Genomic DNA, 18,618 nt, shown 5'->3' with positions numbered 1-18,618 from the left:
CTTTTTCTCTGTCTGTCTCTCTGTCTCTCTTTTTCTGTCTCTGTCTCTCTTTCTTTCTCTCTGTCTCTCTCTTTTTCTCTGTTTGTCTCTGTCTATCTCTCTCTCTTTCTCTCTGTGTGTGTCTCTCTCTGTCTCTCTCTTTCTCTTTCTCTGTCTCTCTTTTTCTCTCTCTCTTTCACTCTGTCTCTGTATCTTTGTCTCTCTTTGTGTGTGTATCTGTCTCTCTCTCTTTCTGTCTCTCTCTTTTTTCTCTCTCTTTCACTCTGTCTCTCTCTCTGTATCTTTGTCTCTCTTTGTGTGTATGTCTCTCTCTCTCTTTCTCTGTCTCTGTGTCTCTCTCTGTCTCTGTCTGTCTGTCTATCTGTCTGTCTCTGTCTCTGTCTGTGTGTGTGTGTCTGTGTCTGTGTCTCTCTTTTCTCCTTCTCACTCTCTGTCTCTGTGTATCTCTCTGCCTCTCTGTCTCTGTCTCTGTCTCTCTCTCTCTCTCTCTCTCTTACACACACACACACACACACACACACACACACACACACACACACAATGTTTGACAAATTGAAAGGAATGATTTGGTCCTTTAACATCTGATTTCAGTCGGGTGGTTGTTAGCCCCATAAACCATTTATACTTACTCTGAAGCCTACTGAGTTCACCCAGGCAAGACTCCCGATTTCCAAGTAGCACTGCAGACTGAAACAGGTGTTTAAATCTCTCTCCCTGAAATCAGATATTGCAGCACCACTGATTCCATTAACTCAGAAGTACATTAATATTTTAAATGGAGCTGCCCAAGTCTTCTGCTTAAAAAAATAAAACCACAGACCTGTATCTGGGAATAGGCCTCTTTGAATTTAAGGCTAATTTACTTCTCAGTAGTAGTAGTAGTGTGTGCATAATGTTGCCTGGAGAACTTTTCCATAATTAAGTATTCTTTTAAAAAAAAACTCCTTTCACGGCATGTTCAGAAGACTGAACATCTTAATGCCTTTCTAGGTTTTAAATAAAATGACCCTTTCATGTCTTTGGCTAGAATGCTGATTGTAAATATACCAAAGCGAATTATTTGCTTAAACAAATCTCTTCTTCCCTCTCCCCACATTTAATAGAATCATAGGAATGCCTTTCTTGTTATGCAGCATTTAAAGATCATTAAGAATCCCAGCCCAAGAGCAAAGGAGGAGGCAGAATAGCTTTAGCAGGGGTACCCAAGACTTCCTTTTATCTCCTCCAAGACACATGTTCATTGGCTAGGAGTGTATAATTTACAGGGCATGTGGAAATTTATTTCAGTGACGAAGGATAATTCATCTGTTATGAGGTTTGTGAACAGGATGATTATCATGCATCATTAGCATTATTTCATGAAAGGGAAAAGGGGGAAATGAAATACTAATATTAAATAATGGCTCCAAATGCAGGCATCATCATTATTATTAGCATCAGGGTCTCTTTAGGAGAATATTACCTTGTGTGGCTTTCTTCCCTCCCTCCATCTCCAAGGTGAAACAGGCAGCATAGCTAAGCTTCTCAACTGCTACCTTGGTTTCCCTTCAAAATCCTCCAAGAACCAAAATGTCTGGGAGGAGATATTCCTACATTGAGCACTTGTAAAAGCAAAATTATCATGGCAAGGGCCACCGGTTTGTTTTTTCTTCCCTGCTTCCATCAGCCTTAGAAACCGTGGTGTATTAACCATTAAGCAGACAAAGCACATGTTTAGGGCACCAGGCCCAAAGGGGGCACCACAAAGTTGAGAAAGAAATTAAAAATACAAGAAGATTTGTATGTAGAAAGAAGAGGAGCACCAAGATTTGTCAGTGCTTAGGGTACCAGTGAGCCTTAATCCAGCCACTGCTTAGAAACAATCAGGGGAAGAAATACTGCTCTCCCCTCCCCCCCCTCAATACTTGTTGCACACCAGAATGCAGGCAAGTCGATGCCCCTCTTGCCAATAGTGATTATTGTAAATTAAAATTAATCTCATTGCTATTGCTTTCCGAATAAAACTACTTCTGAATCCAAAGGAAACCAAGAGGTTTGAAAGAAAAGCAGCAACTGCTAGAATGTCAAGGACGCTATCCATAGTTATTGGCATAGTGTCCAACTGAATCACCCTCCTTTTTTCATGCATGTAATACCTCTGTAAAATGTATGTTTCAATGTGGTAGTGGCGGGAGAGGCTGGTCAGAAGCCCCCATTGACTTGAGTCATGGAGGCAGGTGACAGACACAAATAAGAATATTTATAAAACCTTACAAATCCAGCCTGCTCTTCACCATGCATGTTGGCCTACCTTGTCAGGATGCAAACACACTGCTCCAACTTCACTAACAGCATCTCTGTCTGCTGCTTTACCCCTATCAGTGTGCCTGAACCAATGGAGTAAAGGACACCTATTCCAAGTAGCTGGCCTGGCTCAACTTTGATCTAACTATATCGCTCCTGATGGGTTTTTATTTGGGTATTTTAATTGTATTCAATTATTTAGGGGTTTTTTAAACATTGTATTTTATTCATTAGCCGACCTCCTCCTTGTACATGTCTTGGTATATGTCTTTGTTATATGTATGTCTTGTCTATATATTTATTTCATATGTTTTATTGTATGCCGCCCCGAGTCCTTCGGGAGAGGGTGCGGCTAAGAAATAAATATTTATTATTATTATTATTATTATGATCCAACCCCAGCAAAAGGCATTGAAGTCCCATGGAAAGTAGAGTATAAATCTCTCTACACCAGCAAAGGAGACAATGAAGTTATAATACTGCCTTTTTGTGGGCCCTCCCTTCCCTAAATTCCCTTCCTTCCTGACATCAGAAGAAGAAATCCTACTGACCATTTATATATATATATATATATTTGGGATAGCCTTACTTCATCTTGACCAAGAAATGGGTCTCCCAGCCTTCCCTATTCATTGAAACAGAGTGTCTTTAAATAAATCTAGCATACTAATAAATCTAGCATCTTCCCCGTGTGCCCCCTTTCCTTCTCTCTTAAGGGAGACAACATTTTTCTCTGTGGATATCTGGCATATGTTTGTGGGTGGGTGTAAGTGTGTGTTTGTCATGTGTGTCAGGCATTCAGAGATACAGTAAGCCAGGGGTGTCCAAACTTGGGAACTTTAAGACTTGTGGACTTCAACTCCCAGAATTCCCCAGCCAGCTGGCTGGGGAATTCTGGGAGTTGAAGTCCACAAGTCTTAAAGTTCCCAAGTTTGGACACCCCTGCAGTAAGCAGACCGATTCCTATGCTGCTTTCTCTCACCCACAAACAAATGTGAAGCTGTCCTCATTACTGAACCACTCCCATATTCGATGTGTAATAAATGAAATTTAATCTTATTCTCTGCTCAGTTGCAAACTTTAACCACAACTGTGAAGTAATTGAGGAAGGAAGGAAGGAAGGAAGGAAGGGAGGGAGGGAGGGAGGGAGGGAGGGATGTTTCTTCTTTTTCTTTGTTTTGGTACCAGTTTGGCTTAAATTCACAAACCCTTCTGTTGCTTATCACATTAAACATCTTTTTCAGCCTCTGGTACTGAAACTAGTATGAAAGCTTCCCACTACTGATGAAGGGACATTCAACTATTTGAAGCTGAACTAAGAAAAGTAGCTCCCTCCTCCTTGCAACTCCACTGCCCCCTTACACATACTACTTCAAGGCCACATTCAACAACAAGAGTCCCCCCCCTGGGGGGGGTGTTGGATCAACCAGGCCAAATACTGGAGTGCCCTTCTGAATAGGCTTTTAATAAAGAAGCTGGTTGGCTTCCATGCCCCTCTTTCTTTTTTCCCTCCCTCCCTCCCCCTCTCTCTCTCTGTCTGTCTCTCTCTCTCCCATTCATCTTCTCCTGCTGGAGTTTAGAGAAAACATTAACTCTCTTGCTGCAGTATACAAATCATCAAAGATATTGGCAATTTTTGTGGCCTACTCCCTCCCACCCTCCCTCCCTTTCCCTTTTGCCAGGCGGCTTCTGTTTACAACTGTCTGTCTCAGTGGGCGGGGGCCGCCATTACAAAGTGAAGGTCAAGTTAGCATCCTACCTTATATGGTAGACGGCGCTCCTCCATTTTCAGGGACTTGTCACAACTGCCCCTCGTCTTTCTTACTGGAGTAAACATATGGGCTGCCTCTTCCTCGCTCTCTTTTCCTCCTGGGGTTTCAATCCCCCCCACCCTTTCTGTTACATTCGAAGTCCCAGCGCGCAAGAGGAAAGCCAAGGGAAGGAGGGACGAGGGGAGGGGGGGGGAGAGAACCTTTTCTGGGGACCAAGACCCGGGATCTCTTCAGGAAGACGGCCGGCTCCGAAAGTTTCTCCCCCTCCCCTGGCCCCGTCCTTCATGGATTGAAGACTTTGAAACAAGCCTCCTTTCACCCAGATGCAAGCACCTCTGTCTGCCTGGGAGGAAATCCAGCCTCATAAAGAAGAGCCCTCGGGAGGGTTCAATAATGCCTCCCCCGTTGGCGTTTCTTCCCGACCTCTCGGTAAGCAGAGGGACAAATGCAATAGGCGGGGAAGGTTTTGGGAGGGGGGAGGAGAAGAGTGAGTCAGCTTAGTTTTCCATCTTGCAAAGCCAACGCAGGGCTCGGGGCAGGGGGGACGGGACAAGAGATTAGGAAGCGGGCCTGGGAGGTGGAGGTGGAGGGTGGGGGGGAGAGATTCGCTGAAGTTTTGAATATGCGTGTGCACGTTCAGAGACTCCCTGTAAACGCGCGCGCGTGGAAACCTCGGTGCACACGTACGCGAGCTTCTACTTCTCCCAAGACAAAGACGTCTTCCTAACGTTTTACAGAGGGAGACCTGCCAAGAATCGGTGTCGCGAAAGAAAGGGCGGTTTTTTTTTTTAATACTGAGGTTGAATCGGAAAAGCAACCCCGAATCTGAGGTGTACTTTGGGGGGGGGGGCCTGGAGAGAGAAAGAGAGGGGAAAGAGCGGCAGCGAGAGGAGCAAAGTGGAAGTTGCGTGAAGGAGCAAGCGGCTCATTTCCCACCCCCCTCTCTCTCCAAAGAGCTCTTTTTCCCTTCCATCCCACCCACCCTTCCCTCTCCTCTCTTCCCAGTGGCGAGCTGTTCTCCGCGTGTGAAAGATAACTTGGGTTTTTACCTTCCTCTCGAGGAAACAATACGACCCTTTATGAAATATTGGCAGCAGCCACTTGGCCAACAAAAGAGGCTCGATTTAATCTATTACAGCCCCCGAGGCCATCCCATAATTTAAATTCTTCCTCTGTCCTTTCCTTTTTTTTTCTGTCTCGGTTTCCAAGAGGCAGAAAGCATAAGGGTTTCCCAGATAATTGCTGGAGAACACTTATGGTATCGGTGATAATTTATCAATAATAATAATAATAATAATAATAATAATAATAATAATAATAATGCTACACCAACAGTCAATCGCAAAAGGCAGCTTTACTGGCTCAGCTTACATCTGCGAAGAAACATTTAACACCATCAAACATCAACAATTGTCTATCTAGGGTCCTTAGGAAGGACTGGATAGGTTGTTAAAAATGCCAAAATCTAGTCGAAACATCTGGCTGACTATGTGAACAACCCATAATAATCCCAAACTCCAGAACACATAAATTCCCTTAAATCTTGGAGCTCCCTATGCTGTATTTCCTCAGAACCAAAGTTGAGAGAGTCCCCCTCCCTTTTTCTTTTTCTTTTTTTGCCACATCCCAAAGTTCCTGAAAAGAAGAAACAAGGTTTTGTGGCATGTTGGCTAGTTTTAATGAAGGGCTTGGCCTGTTTGGGTTTCCTGATGAACCAACCCGTCTTTTTTTTTTTTTTAAGAGTCTGGTATAGAATGCATGGAAGTTTATTTAGCCATGGTTATCATTAGTTCAGCATGCCTCATTTGTGCTATAGAGAGAGAAGAAAAAGTTTGGATGGTTTGGTTCACCAGAAAAACCTAAGGTTGGGCAAGGATTGAGAGCTGGCACTGATATATTTTTTTTTCTGGATGACTGAGGAGAAATCACAACGAACCAAGTCGGTTGGTTTCAAAAGCATATTTCATCTATGCAGCGTATGTGTGTGTTTCTGGTATCTTGCTTAGATTCAGGCCAGATGTGCCTTACAAGTTTCATCACACACACACACACACCCGTGTCTCCCTCCCCCCCCTTACACTTCTTCCCATTTTGTGTTTCCGGTTTGATTTCATCTTGGTTAGTTTGGAAACACCTCGCAAAGCACTTCCACCCCCCCCCCCTCCTTAGTCCTGCCAAGCAGATAAGAAAAAGGAAAAAGGGGAAAAAAAGGAAGGTAGGTCAAAATAGATGGTGATGGGTGGGTGGATGGGTGGATAGATAGATTGATAGATTATTGATAGATTATTGATATAGAGAGACAGATGGACAGAATAAAAAAAATTAAAATCCTTTTCTCTCTCTCTCATCCTCCTTGTGTGATCTGACACCTCTATTCTGTTAACACAAAGTTAACACAAAGATCTAAACTCCAACGGCCTTACATTTTTAGAGTTTTGACTTTAGACTGTTAGCATTTAAAAGTAGGCAAAAGAGGAAAGAAAGAAGGTGGGGGGGGGGAACCCAAGGAGGTATATACATCTGTAGATACTGCTCTTCGGTAATTACACGTGGGTCTTTGCAAACTTCTATGTTAATAAACCCCACCCTTCAAACCTATTGTCCCATATGCAAAAGTGGAAAAATAATCTTGAAGAAGTTGCTCCGTTGAACCCCGGGGAGAAGCAGGCAGGCAAACAGACTGACTGACTGTGTGGATGCATAGTTAATTATTGAAAGGGGTGTAGGAATTCATTAAGATAGCTTGATAGATGACAGTGTTTAAAATGGAATGCATAAATCAGGACATTAAGGTCTAGTATAAATAAATAACCAATTCTACTGTCTTTAAAAAACAAACAAACTCAGCTTTGCTTCCATCCTGACCAAATCATTGGTGGTGATCTGAAATATTGGCTGGGTGGTGTGTTTTTACCTGTTATCATTTGAAGGGATAGACATATAGAAACAATATATTTAAGCTCCTTTCTTAAGCTTCCCCCCCCCCCCGCCACCGCCCAGCTCCCCGTACTATTTTTTTTTAAACACTGGCAAAGTCAATTTGGGATTTCTTTCTTAGAAGGTTTGTGACATTTTCCAAGATATGGCAATTATTAAGTGATTGACTGGATTAATCCCATCCCTCTTTTCCCTTCCTCAATAGCCGCCGCCACCCCACCGCTTGCAAATATTGAAGGATATATTTGACAGGGTAGTTTAGAATCGTCAGCAGAAGTTGCATTATGTCCCACTAAACAATAAATCACCACCACCACCCCATACACAAAATGTTTAAAAATCGGAAGGGGAGAGAAAAGAAATCCTTTCATTTAACTTGTTCTTCAGCGGCCCCACTTTCTCCTGACACCCAGAGCAGCACCCACGAAGCTTCACGGTCCTCTTCAATAGGTCCGCGTGTACACAGACTGGGGGTGGGTGGGGGGATATACGCACACTTCGGGGAGAAAGAGAGAGTACAGGCTGTGCGCACGCGCACATGGCCCCATGCAAACAAAGAGACGGGTATTTCACAGGAATGAAATAATGTAAAACAAACACACACACACAACCAACAACAACAACAACTCCAAACCGGTTTTTGGGTTTGCAGAGTGTCACTTTTTCCCTCTCTCGGTCATTCTCTTTTGTTCAGCTCTATAGTTAAATGCGGGTTGATTCTAAGTTCGCTGACCTACGTTGTGCACGAGAGGGTGTGTGCCCAAGGGGTGGGGGGAGGAAAAGGAGAAGCAAGTGGAGAGTTTTAGCGTTTCCCCCTATTAACCCCCCCCCCAACAACCTCGAGATTTTACTTTGACCTTGTTAAGTCAAATGAAAACGGAATTGCCTGTGGATCAAAAATAAAAAATAAAAAATCAAAGCAGCATACAAATGAAGGGGTGAGTGAATGTTTGTGTGCATCTTTCTCTCTACACAGAGAAAGTTATAGAAAGTATAAAGTATGTAGATAAAGGGAGGGGTGGATATATTTACCACCACGCCCAACTCCGAAGAATATATTTCTGATGAAGATTTTGGTTAAACTTCATATTAGCAGCAGCACCAGCAGCAACTCCCCCCACCCCACCCCCCTCTCTCTCACAAACTCCTGCAAAGAAACAAGTCCTCATGAAAAGGCTGCTGGTGCCAGGATATTTGCTGAGAAACTAACTTGAAAGAGATGGCATATTCTTACTGTAAAGAGAATGTTTTATACCCCCCTTCCTTCCTTCCTTTCAACCTGGTTGAGACAATGAAGCAAGTTGAGTGTATATGCAAGTCTCTCTCTCTCTCTCTCTCTCTCTCTCTCTCTCTCTCTCTCTCTCTCTCTCTCTCTCTCTCTCTCTCTCTCTCTCTCTCTCTCTCTCTCTCTCTCTCTCTCTCTCTCTCTCTCTCTCTCTCTCTCTCTCTCTGCCTGTTGTACAAATATGATTTCCCACGCTGGCTGATTTCGACAGGTTTCACTAGAGAACATGCTGCTCACACCTCTCCCCTCATTCCTCTTCTTTTTCTTTTTCCCCCATAAACCACTAACCCGATTATTATTATTTTTTTAAGTGATGCTCTGTACCCTGAAAATAGATTTCATGGGTGAATGGGTAGATCTCCTTTGACTTGCTTACAAGATGAATTGTTGACAAATTCCAGTGGAGGTGGCTTTGCAAGCATCTGTATTTGAGCCCCTGTTTGTGTCTGTGTGTGTGCGTGCCCACGCGTGTGTATGTGCGGCATACATAAATGCTCCCCTCCCCTACTCACTAGTTTCTTGTCAACTCAGAGCCTGCTCTTCCACCTACCGTAGTTACCAGGCAGATGGAACGTTAAGTTTGCTTACTGAGGAAGTAACCCACACGCGCGCGCCGAATGGTTTTCACTTCTAAGCAAAGCTGTATCAAAGTGAGGTTTTTTTTTTTTTTTGGTATTATCATATCTGCATTGGAATCCCCGGAAGAGGGAAAAACACAAATGCATAGGATCCGAGGGGACAGACAACCCCGAGTTTCTTACCTATCCCGGGACTCCATTTGCTCTTGACCCGATCACAGCCAGCGGTCTGCATGCATTCATAATAGGACTGCTAGGTGAGCATCTTCCTTTCCACCACAACCCTCCCTCCTTCTCGGTCGTCCCCCCACCCACCCACGACCCTGCTCAGTGTGGGCTTTGCATGTGGGATGTTGGTATCAGCTTTTATCTTTATTGGGTCCACATGATTTTGAACTTGCAATCCAGCCTCTCTGAAAGAGCTTCGGCCTGCCTCTCGCCTTCTATCTTGGAACCGTATGTTGCTTATGAAGTCATCTTTAGTAGGCTGGCTCCTATCCAATTAAATTTATCTTTGACATCGGAGGGCAATATTTCCCAACAGCTTCCTCCTTGTGGCTATTGTCTTCTGGTCCTCGGTTCCTTAACTGTGACGGCTAGCTAGTCTTTCCTCTTAATACCCGCAAGGTTTGCCATTTAATTTAAATACTTCGACTTTTTAAATTTATTTTTTGGCTTTTTTTCTCTCTCTTTCTTTTTCCTTGGGAAGTAATTGCTCTGTTGCTGCGCCAAAACTGCAGCATAAAAGAAAAGCAATCAAATGGCAGACTGTGATTCCAAACTCATTTATTTGCAAGCCTCTTCCACTGAGATCATTGGGCCTTAGTTCGAAGTGCAACAGCGAGATCTGTCGTTCATAAAGGCGTCCGAAAATGGGGGTTATTTGGCCTGATACAAGGCAGGAGAAAATAGCTGCTTAATGCAGGCCGAGCGGTGCCGGTTCCCAAATCATTGCAACGGTTATTGCAATACGAAGTGTGTTAAGAATATCTCGAATTTCCTAGGAAAAAGCTTGCAAGGCGATAAGGTGTGTGTGTTTTTTTTAATGCTGAAAAGGTCAGCGTTTTCTCCCCCCCCCTTTCTATTTTCTTTTTTTTCCCCTTCTCTCCTGATTTCTCCCTTTAAAAGCACTCTGCCTTGCACTGCTTGAAAGCCTGTGATTAATATGCTGGAAGAGGTGACTGGACCACAATCCTTTTAATGGATAACATTTAAGGTGCCTTGTCCAAAACAGACTCCATACCACATTTGCTAATATCAACCAAAGAACTCTGGAGGGAAAAAAAAAAGGTTATCAGATTGGAGTGCGAAGTTAATAGAAATAGATACAGGAGAACATGAATTTATTTATTTTTCTCGCTATCCTGGAGAGACCAATTTACTGGCAGCACGTGTGTGTTTCTAGCTCCTGCCCAAATTCATCCTCTGCATGCTTTAAGGGTCAGACTCAACTTCCTTTAACATATATAAACAACCTCAGAACTAAAGTCTGGCCGTTCTGGCGATTTTAACATTTCTTTGGCCCAGCCTGCTACAAGGAAAACGGGGCCCTGCTTCTTTGAAGGCTGATGTTGGTGAGAAAGAAAGAAAGAAAGAAAGAAAGAAAGAAAGAAAGAAAGAAAGAAAGAAAGAAAAGAAAGAAGTTTTCTAGAAAGTCTTATCCCAGCTGAACTATCTCACTCCTGTGCCTTTAAAAATAATTTCAAAATAAAAACGGCTAACATGTGTTTAAGCAGGCTCATCCTTAGGTCAGAAAATGAATTGGCAGGAGAGAATAGAAATGCACCATTGTATTAACATAGCAATTTCATGCAATGCAATATTGAAAGAGCCATAAACAACCAGCTGGCTGTAGATATACACATTTAATTGCATACAAGATGCCTGGCTTGAGAAATGACAGAATTGTTTCCTCTTTTTATTCCACCTTCCTCCCTTCCTTCCTTCCTTTTCTTCCTCCCATTTTATGAGGAGCGACCAGATCTCTTTTCAAATAACATTTGCATCACACTGTCCTTTATTTCTTCAAAAATTAAAAAGGTGTCCTAAGAAAGTTTGGTCGGCTGCAAAAATAAAATCTCTCAAGGATGAAAGCAGTCAGCGGATCTTGCAGTTTATTTGCCATATATATGTGCACTGGGCCTTTCCCCCCTTCCTTTTTTCCCCCTTTTCTTTTCTTTTCCTTTTTTTTTTGTTTAAGTGGAAACCAAAAGGAATGTGAGACTTCCAGCCTTCATTCTTCTGTTTTATGGTAGTCAGGGAACTGACTTTGGTGGTTCAAATTCAAGGGCTCCACAGCTGTCTTCTCCGTGTTTCTTCGCAGGAAGCCGACAAATCCTATACTTTAAACCGGGCATTAAAACAGGCAACAGCGCTGGGCTTGTTCAAACTTATATCTACCTATTAAGAGCAGTAAATTATCCACACACCTAGAGGAAAGAGCCTCAGACATTACGCCCCACATACTTTTAAGCCACAAACCTTTAGATCTCTTCTGTTCACTACCACCACCAAAAGAGTTGAATAAAATGGGGAAGTAATTCTACCCCAAGTACAAAACTGAGGAGGGGGGGAAAGGGGGTGTGTGGTCAAACACACTTGCCTTTGGATCAGATGTGGAATGGAGCATCTTTCCCAGTCAGCCTCACGGAAAATATCTTCGCCCGGGAAGGTTTCGGAGTGTTGGAGGGGTGTGAGGGTTGAGGAGGGTGTGAATGGATGAGGGATTAATAAGCCTTGTAAACAATACCTTTAATAGTGTGCTGTACGTATGAATATTACCCTATAAAAGGCAAGGGGAAGATTCCCTGATGCTTTAATGGACAGCTGGGAGAGACCAAAGGAAGGCTCCCAACTCCTCAAAGTAAGGCTGAAGAAATGGAGATTGGCATCAATGGCAAAACACAGGACGTCCTTTTCATCCTAGCACAGGGGGTGCCCTCAAATGACAGGGGAACGTGGATGTGTCTGGCGAGATTGGGAAATTTGCTTGTCCAGAGGAAGAGATTTGTAAAACAGCCCAACACTAAAATCTGGAGTGAGGGCAGCACTGAAGGAAAGTTGTCATCCTTTGGCTTAGGAAATGCTACAGACCATCTGCCCCACAGCTCTTGGCTTTACCCCAGCTTATCCTGAAAGGTCCCTAATAAAGTATGTGGTGGCACGCTTTCGGACATGTACAGGCACATTTGATTAAAAAGTGCTAGCGGACTCCTGGTTTTTGACTGGCATAAACTAACAGGGGATCTCCTTTTACAATATCAATGCAGGCTCTGAATAGAAAAGGCTTCCAATGGTGCCATCTTGACTTCAGATGACATGCCTCAATGCCAGGTGTGCCACCCTGGGAAGGACACTTCGGTCCACATCCCATCCCTCTCTCCCCCCCCCCTCTAACCACCACCGCTACCACCCCTCGCATTAACAAGGTTTTGGTCTTTTATGAGATATGGTCCATCAAGCTGATCTGTCTCTTGTTGTAAAGTAGCTTGCTTATTAACGGCAGTTCCATTTGGCTCTATGCTGAATTCTTCCCAGAAAAAATAGCCCTGCAAACCAGGTTTGCCATGCCAACTTGCCCTTATCTGTTGCTTTGAAAGAAAAGGAAGGTCATCCCAATCAAAATACATCAGTGGAAATAAATCAGAAGAGCAAATTAGGCCATATATATTTTTTCTTTTTCCTGTTTCCTTATTAGAAGTCCATTTTAAAAGATTCATGCCAGCCTCTCTTCCACAGAGGAAAAATTTCTCTTGCAAACAGTGGACAGACGACATTCGTAATGTATTATTTTCCAAACTGGCTACTTACAAGTCTGGATTTCTTCCTGTGAATTTAGTTCATGTATCCACAGGATATCACTACTAAAGTCATTTTTACTCTCCTGATACTAAATGAATTTTCTTATGGGGCTTTTAAACTGTCCAAAAGTGGAGCCAGTGACGGCAATAAAGGCAGGAGGATTTTATCTAAACAAAGTAAAATTGTAGGCAATTCCCTCCTCCCAAGCCATCTCGCTGCCCAACGCTGGAACAGACTGAAAGAACAGAATGGAGCAAACAGAATCAGCAAGAAGTAAATTAAAGAAGATAAACATAAAACTTGGGAGGGGAGGAGAAAGAGGGGAAATAACAAAGAGGCAAGAGAATATTAGACAGCTCGGCTCTCTCTAGTAAACAAATGTAGCCTGCAGCTTTGACAATATCTAAATACATGTGTATATTCTTCATTTTACTTTAAGCAGCAAATCAAGTCCATGTTCAATTTAAAACAAACATCTCTTTTGGATGCTTTTATGGATATATGAGTCACCTCCTCCAACTGTCCAGGTGTTTTATATATCTTTTATCATAGTTTCCTGAATTAATATTGGGAGAAGAGAACTATTGTTTGAAAGCCACTGGAAATGTCAATAACGGCACACGCTCCCTAAATATATCTTCTTTCAACTTTAAATCGTGGTGTGATATACAGAAGAAGAAGAAAAATATTCGAAGGCGGGATACAAGGACAAATGACTTTAATAAAACTCCTTAATTTCTATCACACATCCCTCCCCCAACTTAGCTGACCAAATAAATTTACAAGACACAGCGAACATATATTGATTGACAATAAACACTTGCATTAAATATTCACTCTACTTCTCTTACCTGATAAATATTTAACCAAACATTTTAAAAAATATATATACAGGCTTCTGATCCTTTATCAGTCCTTATCTTAAATCATTGGTTCTTCCTTTTGAGCTGGCCTCTTTCATACTGGGCTCACTCTAATCTTTCCTTTAGGCCTCAACTAGATTCCAGTTTTGGATTTCCCTCTCTGGCAAAAGTTTTAAAGTTTACACCACCATCCAACACTCCCCTCCGGCTGCCAAAGGAGATTTCCCCGTGATTTCTGCCTACCTGAGATGCTGCTAAAGCAACCAGGTGATCCATCAATGGGGAAGGCCAGGGGCTAATTGCTCCCTCCTTTCTCTCTGTCTCCCTACCCTTCTGGGCAAGACACAGAGCGAATGTGGATGCTAGTCTCACTCCCAAATGGAGACCTTGAGAAATATTTGAAAAACTTGCTGAAGAATTTTTATCCTCTCCTCTGAGCTTCTAGTAATTCAATCTCCATTAAAGGGGGAAAGGAAAAGAGGGGGAGAGATAATCCAGCACTTAAAATATGACTAGCATGGGAAGGAACACACATGCGAGGGGGAGATTACAGTTAAAGCCGTGGATAGACCCTCCCACCCACCCCTCACTCCCATGCAGCTACCCCACATAGGAATCCCCCCCACCCGAACCACTTTTACGCCAAACCCAAACGGGAGAGGAAGAGGAAGAGAGGACTTCCTGAGCCATCCCTTGGCGCCCGCTCTGCATGCTGACGAGGGGTGTGTGCCTGGCAGAAAAAAAAACCAACACAAAATTCCGCGATTGATTTTCATAATGTTTCTGCGGTGTTTGAAAACCAATCGTTTGAACCTCTGAGATCTTACCTAAGTGAACCACTCCTACGCTTCCAAGTGCTTCCAAACTGATATATGGCAATATCTACTTTGGATCACGTGTCCCGGAGAGCGCGACTAAGACGGATAGCGCGTCATCTCGCCTTCCCAAATTTTTCCCCCTCTGCACCTCGGATCCCCAACCTCTATCTATAGGAGCGAGAAAAGGAGAAAGATGTTTAACTCGGTCAACCTCGGGAACTTCTGCTCCCAGTCGCGCAAGGAGCGGAGCGGCGACTTCGGGGAGCGGGCAGGTTGCGCTTCTAACCTCTACCTCCCCAGCTGCACCTATTACGTCCCCGAATTTTCCACCGTCTCCTCCTTCCTGCCCCAGGCCCCGTCTCGCCAGATCTCCTACCCTTACTCCGCCAACCTCTCCCAAGTGCAGCCCGTGCGCGAGGTCTCCTACGGGCTGGACCCCTCCAATAAATGGCACCCTAGGAGCGGCTACGCCTCGTGTTACTCCGCCGAGGAGCTGATGCACCGGGACTGCCTCCCGCCGTCCACCATGACCGAGATGCTGATGAAAAACGAGAGCGCCTACAGCCACCACCATCCCCCCAGCGGCAACCCCCCGCCGCCCACCGGCTTCTACTCCGGCGTGAACAAAAACAGCGTCCTGCCGCAGGGCTTCGACCGCTTCTTCGAGAACGCCTACTGCGCGGCCGAGAACCCGCTCGAGGGCTGCCCGCAGAAGGCTCAGAGCAAGCTGGAGAGCGACCCCGCCGCCGCCGCCGCCGCCGCAGCCGCCGAGCCCACTGCCCTGTCATCCCGCGGCGAGCAGGGCGTCGACCCGGAAGACGAGGAGGAAAGCACCAACCCAGCTTCTTCAGCCTCCTCTTCCTCGGCCAACAAGGACGCCGGCAAAGCCAGCAGCGCCAGTAGGTAGCGAGCGAGCGAGCGCCGCGGCCGTAAATGGGAAAGGTGAAGGGAAAACTAGCCCGCTGGTTTTCTTTCTTTCTTTTTTTTCCTCGGCCAGGTTTTTATGTGGAGTTTTATAAGCATTCAAAGGGATTTTATGATAAGCTGCAAAGCTGGGTCTTGCAGCGGGAGGAATGTTTACGATGGGAACGGCTTCTGGGAGAGAAAGGGAGACGGGAGGCGAAGACCCAGCCCCCCCCCAGCCCCCAGCCGGGGAGATTTGAAAAGCCCACCGGGGTGACAAATATTAACTTTGATCATGAACTTATAGGGATGGTTTTAACGGGATTTGAGGCCGGGCTTTGGAGGGGTAGAGCAAGAGTTTCTTGTCCTCCCGAAAGGCGCAGGCGGCTTGATAGTCGAGATGATATGATAATGATTATGATTATAATTATAATTATTTTTTTTAAAGATACACGTGTGCTCTGTATATGTGTGTAAACACAGAGGAGAGCAACACCTCATGAGCACAAGTTAGCCTTGCTTTGCTTGCAAGATGTCACTGACCTTTCTCCAAGCCCCGGCTAAATTCCCTTTTTCATTTGTTTAAGCAGTTTTACTTTGTTGCTAAAAGTACTTTGCTGACCACTGAAATCACACACAGACACGCACGCGCCTCTGTCCCGTCCGTCCCCCTCCCCCCCAAAACCCCCAAAGACAGGACATCTCAGAGATTGTACACGCCCCCCCCCAACCAACACCCTGGCATAAGGTACACATTTATGTTCTTCTTTGAAAAACGTGGATCGAAGCAATTGATCAGACATGTGTCCTTACGCCATCGATTTTCATTCATAACAACTGAATGGGACGGTAAAATATTGTACGGCTGCCTGCGCGCTTCCAGGTTTTTATTTGCCACTCGAGTGCCTTGTGGGGGGGGGGAGTGTTTCCTTTCTCCCCTGTTCCTTAGGTTAGGGCGGGGATTCGGTTTAAGATCTGTGGCTTTAATTTTCTTTGTGCGTGAAAAACGTCTCTGTGTGTGGAGGGGTTCTGCGGAGGGTGGCACTCCAGTTAACCAGAAGCATAAACAGAGAGCTTGCCTTGTTTACTTCTGCTCCACTCGGAGCCCGACTGGTAATGGACAGGGCAAGACTAAAAAGAAGAAGAAAAAAGTCTGTTTCCCAGCGGCATTGCAGACGCCTGGACTCTTTCTTGGCTCTTATTCCGAGGGCCAAGCCCAGGGTGGCAAATTGTCCTAGCTTTAAAAACTGAGCGGGAAAGACGATCCACATGGTTGTAATATGTTGCAGAACGTTGTGTTGGCAGAAACGTGTGTGTGTGTGTGTGTGTGTGTGTGTGTGTGTGTGTACGGTGGAAGGACCCGTGTGCAAGTGAGCTCTCATTTGGGGGTCGGTGGGGGGGGGAGGAGGGAAGAGAAAGGTTAGGATTTTGCAGGGATTACTTTGTGCAGCTGCTTTTCCTGTCTTCTGGTAGTATTTTCTCTTTCTGCTTTCTTTCCCCCCACCCTTTAAGGTGCCCCCCGTACGAGGAAGAAGCGATGTCCATACTCGAAATTCCAGATCAGAGAGCTGGAAAGGGAATTTTTCTTCAACGTCTACATCAACAAAGAGAAAAGGCTGCAATTGTCTAGGATGTTGAATCTCACTGACCGACAGGTTAAAATTTGGTTTCAGAACAGAAGGATGAAAGAAAAAAAACTCAGCAGAGACCGCCTGCAGTATTTCTCGGGAAACCCCTTGTTGTGAACTTTCTTTTATTTTATTACCCTTTTGTAAACAAAAATTTAAAAAATTAAAAAAAAAAAAACCAACAACCACCCCTCTGCTCCTTGAAGTATTCTGTGTAGGAAGAAGAAACAATGTTGGCAAAGTACGGTTTGACTTGACAAGTGGAGCCTGGAAACAACCCATGAGTTTTAAATTCCCCCCTCCTTCCTTAGATTTGTATTTTGGGGGACTGTTTGGGACATGATTTTTAAAAAAAAGTCTTGTATAGTCCCGTCTACCTTTCCCTAAACCTTGAAGAAGACTGACTATTTCTATGAACTTCTAATGAATGTTTCCTTCTGAAGAATGGGAATCCGATTCGTTGTTGTTGTTATTATTATTATTATTATTAATTATTATTATTGTTCTCCTTTCTCCTTACCATCCTTCAAATCTCTTCCTCTTCTCCAATCCTTTGGAAGAACCTACTGAGCTCTGTTCCGAAAACGCTTTCTGGTGGCCCTGATTTCTGACACGCAGATTGTTGATGCGTGGTTTCTAAAACATTCCTTACCCAAAGAATTTCAGTCTTCAAATGGGAGGAAGGCTCCGTGCGAGTCTGCGTGGATAGGTGTGTGTGGGTAGATGTGCAAGAGCGGTGAGTGTGTAGGTAAGCGTGCATGGGTGTAGATGACTAGACGACACCACCACCACCACCCCCGTCCCGCCATGCACACGCGCGCACACACACACTTCATCGGGGCTTCCATTGCTGAACATGCCTTGCTGCTTGAAAACTGATTTAAATCCCCTTTCCCAGAATTGGCGCCACTATAATAGTCTAAGTTCCATTGATTCCCTCGTAGACCTGTGATATATACATATGCAGGAAGCCCCCGGTTGAGTTTTCTCCTCCGTCCCGTTTCTGCATCTGGGGGTCAGGGTGGAGGGGTGGGGTGGACTGGGAGGAAGTGGAATGGACTACAATAAATTTGCAATAACTGTCTCTTAAATAGTGTGTAAATGCATTTCCCTCCCTCCTCTGGACATCAAGAGACCAGCAAACAGCAACAAGGACAAGAACAGCTCCAGCAACCGGCAACTGCAGTTATAAATAAATCTTGGTTGTATGTAAAGAACTGAATCCAGGGCAACTCTGTGAAATTCTATGGCAAATAAAGAGATTTCAAGCTGTTCTATATTATGATTTTATTTGACCATTTTATTAGTATTTCCCTCTTAAAAGACAAACTGCAGCCAGTGTGGTGTGCACTTTCCTGCAGGACTTTTCAATGCCAGAACAGAGAGGTGTCCACGTGCGGCCTGGATATCTGTGTGACAGAGAAAGATTTGTGCAAAATAAATCCCCATTTGTATGTGTGTGAGTGTGTTTGCATATATACAAATGCGGACGTATAGAAACATAAGAGAGAAACATCCTGCATGGTATATACTCACATTAATAGGAACCTTCTGTGTTTAACTAGACATTTGTAATAAAGTTCATCGTTTTTTTTCATCGCTGCATTTACATTTATAGACATTTCTTGGCCCAAGAATAGGGGCGGGGGGGGGGCGCTATGTTTGGCTCCAGATGTCTTTGTCCCATCTAGTAATGTTTTTGTTTCTTTATTTCTCTCTCTTCCCCCACTATTTCCCCCTCCCTACTCCT

At 44.4% G+C, this 18,618-nt stretch overlaps 1 protein-coding gene across 2 annotated transcripts in view; it reads left to right on the top strand.

Annotated features, from left to right (window-relative positions):
- HOXC11 (homeobox C11) overlaps window positions 1-18,150 on the top strand; it is a 28,276-nt gene extending 10,126 nt beyond the window's left edge. Inside the window, exons 1-2 of one of the 2 annotated variants that reach the window (XM_081935342.1) lie at window positions 14,220-15,236; window positions 16,753-18,150. In XM_081935342.1, coding sequence (XP_081791468.1) covers window positions 14,531-15,236; window positions 16,753-16,985 — 939 coding nt within the window. In that variant the 5' untranslated portion in view covers window positions 14,220-14,530 and the 3' untranslated portion in view covers window positions 16,986-18,150. Of the gene's footprint in view, window positions 1-14,219; window positions 15,237-16,752 lie in introns of those variants that run through there. The other variant, XR_014173774.1, reaches the window with a different exon arrangement.
- Window positions 18,151-18,618: the final 468 nt, after the last annotated feature.

The sequence above is a fragment of the Natrix helvetica genome, assembly GCF_964273705.1.
Source record: "Natrix helvetica genome assembly, chromosome: 1".
Classification (NCBI taxonomy): Eukaryota; Metazoa; Chordata; class Lepidosauria; order Squamata; family Natricidae; genus Natrix; species Natrix helvetica.
Note: the sequence above shows the minus strand (reverse complement) of the source record. Positions and strands in the feature narration are given on the sequence as shown.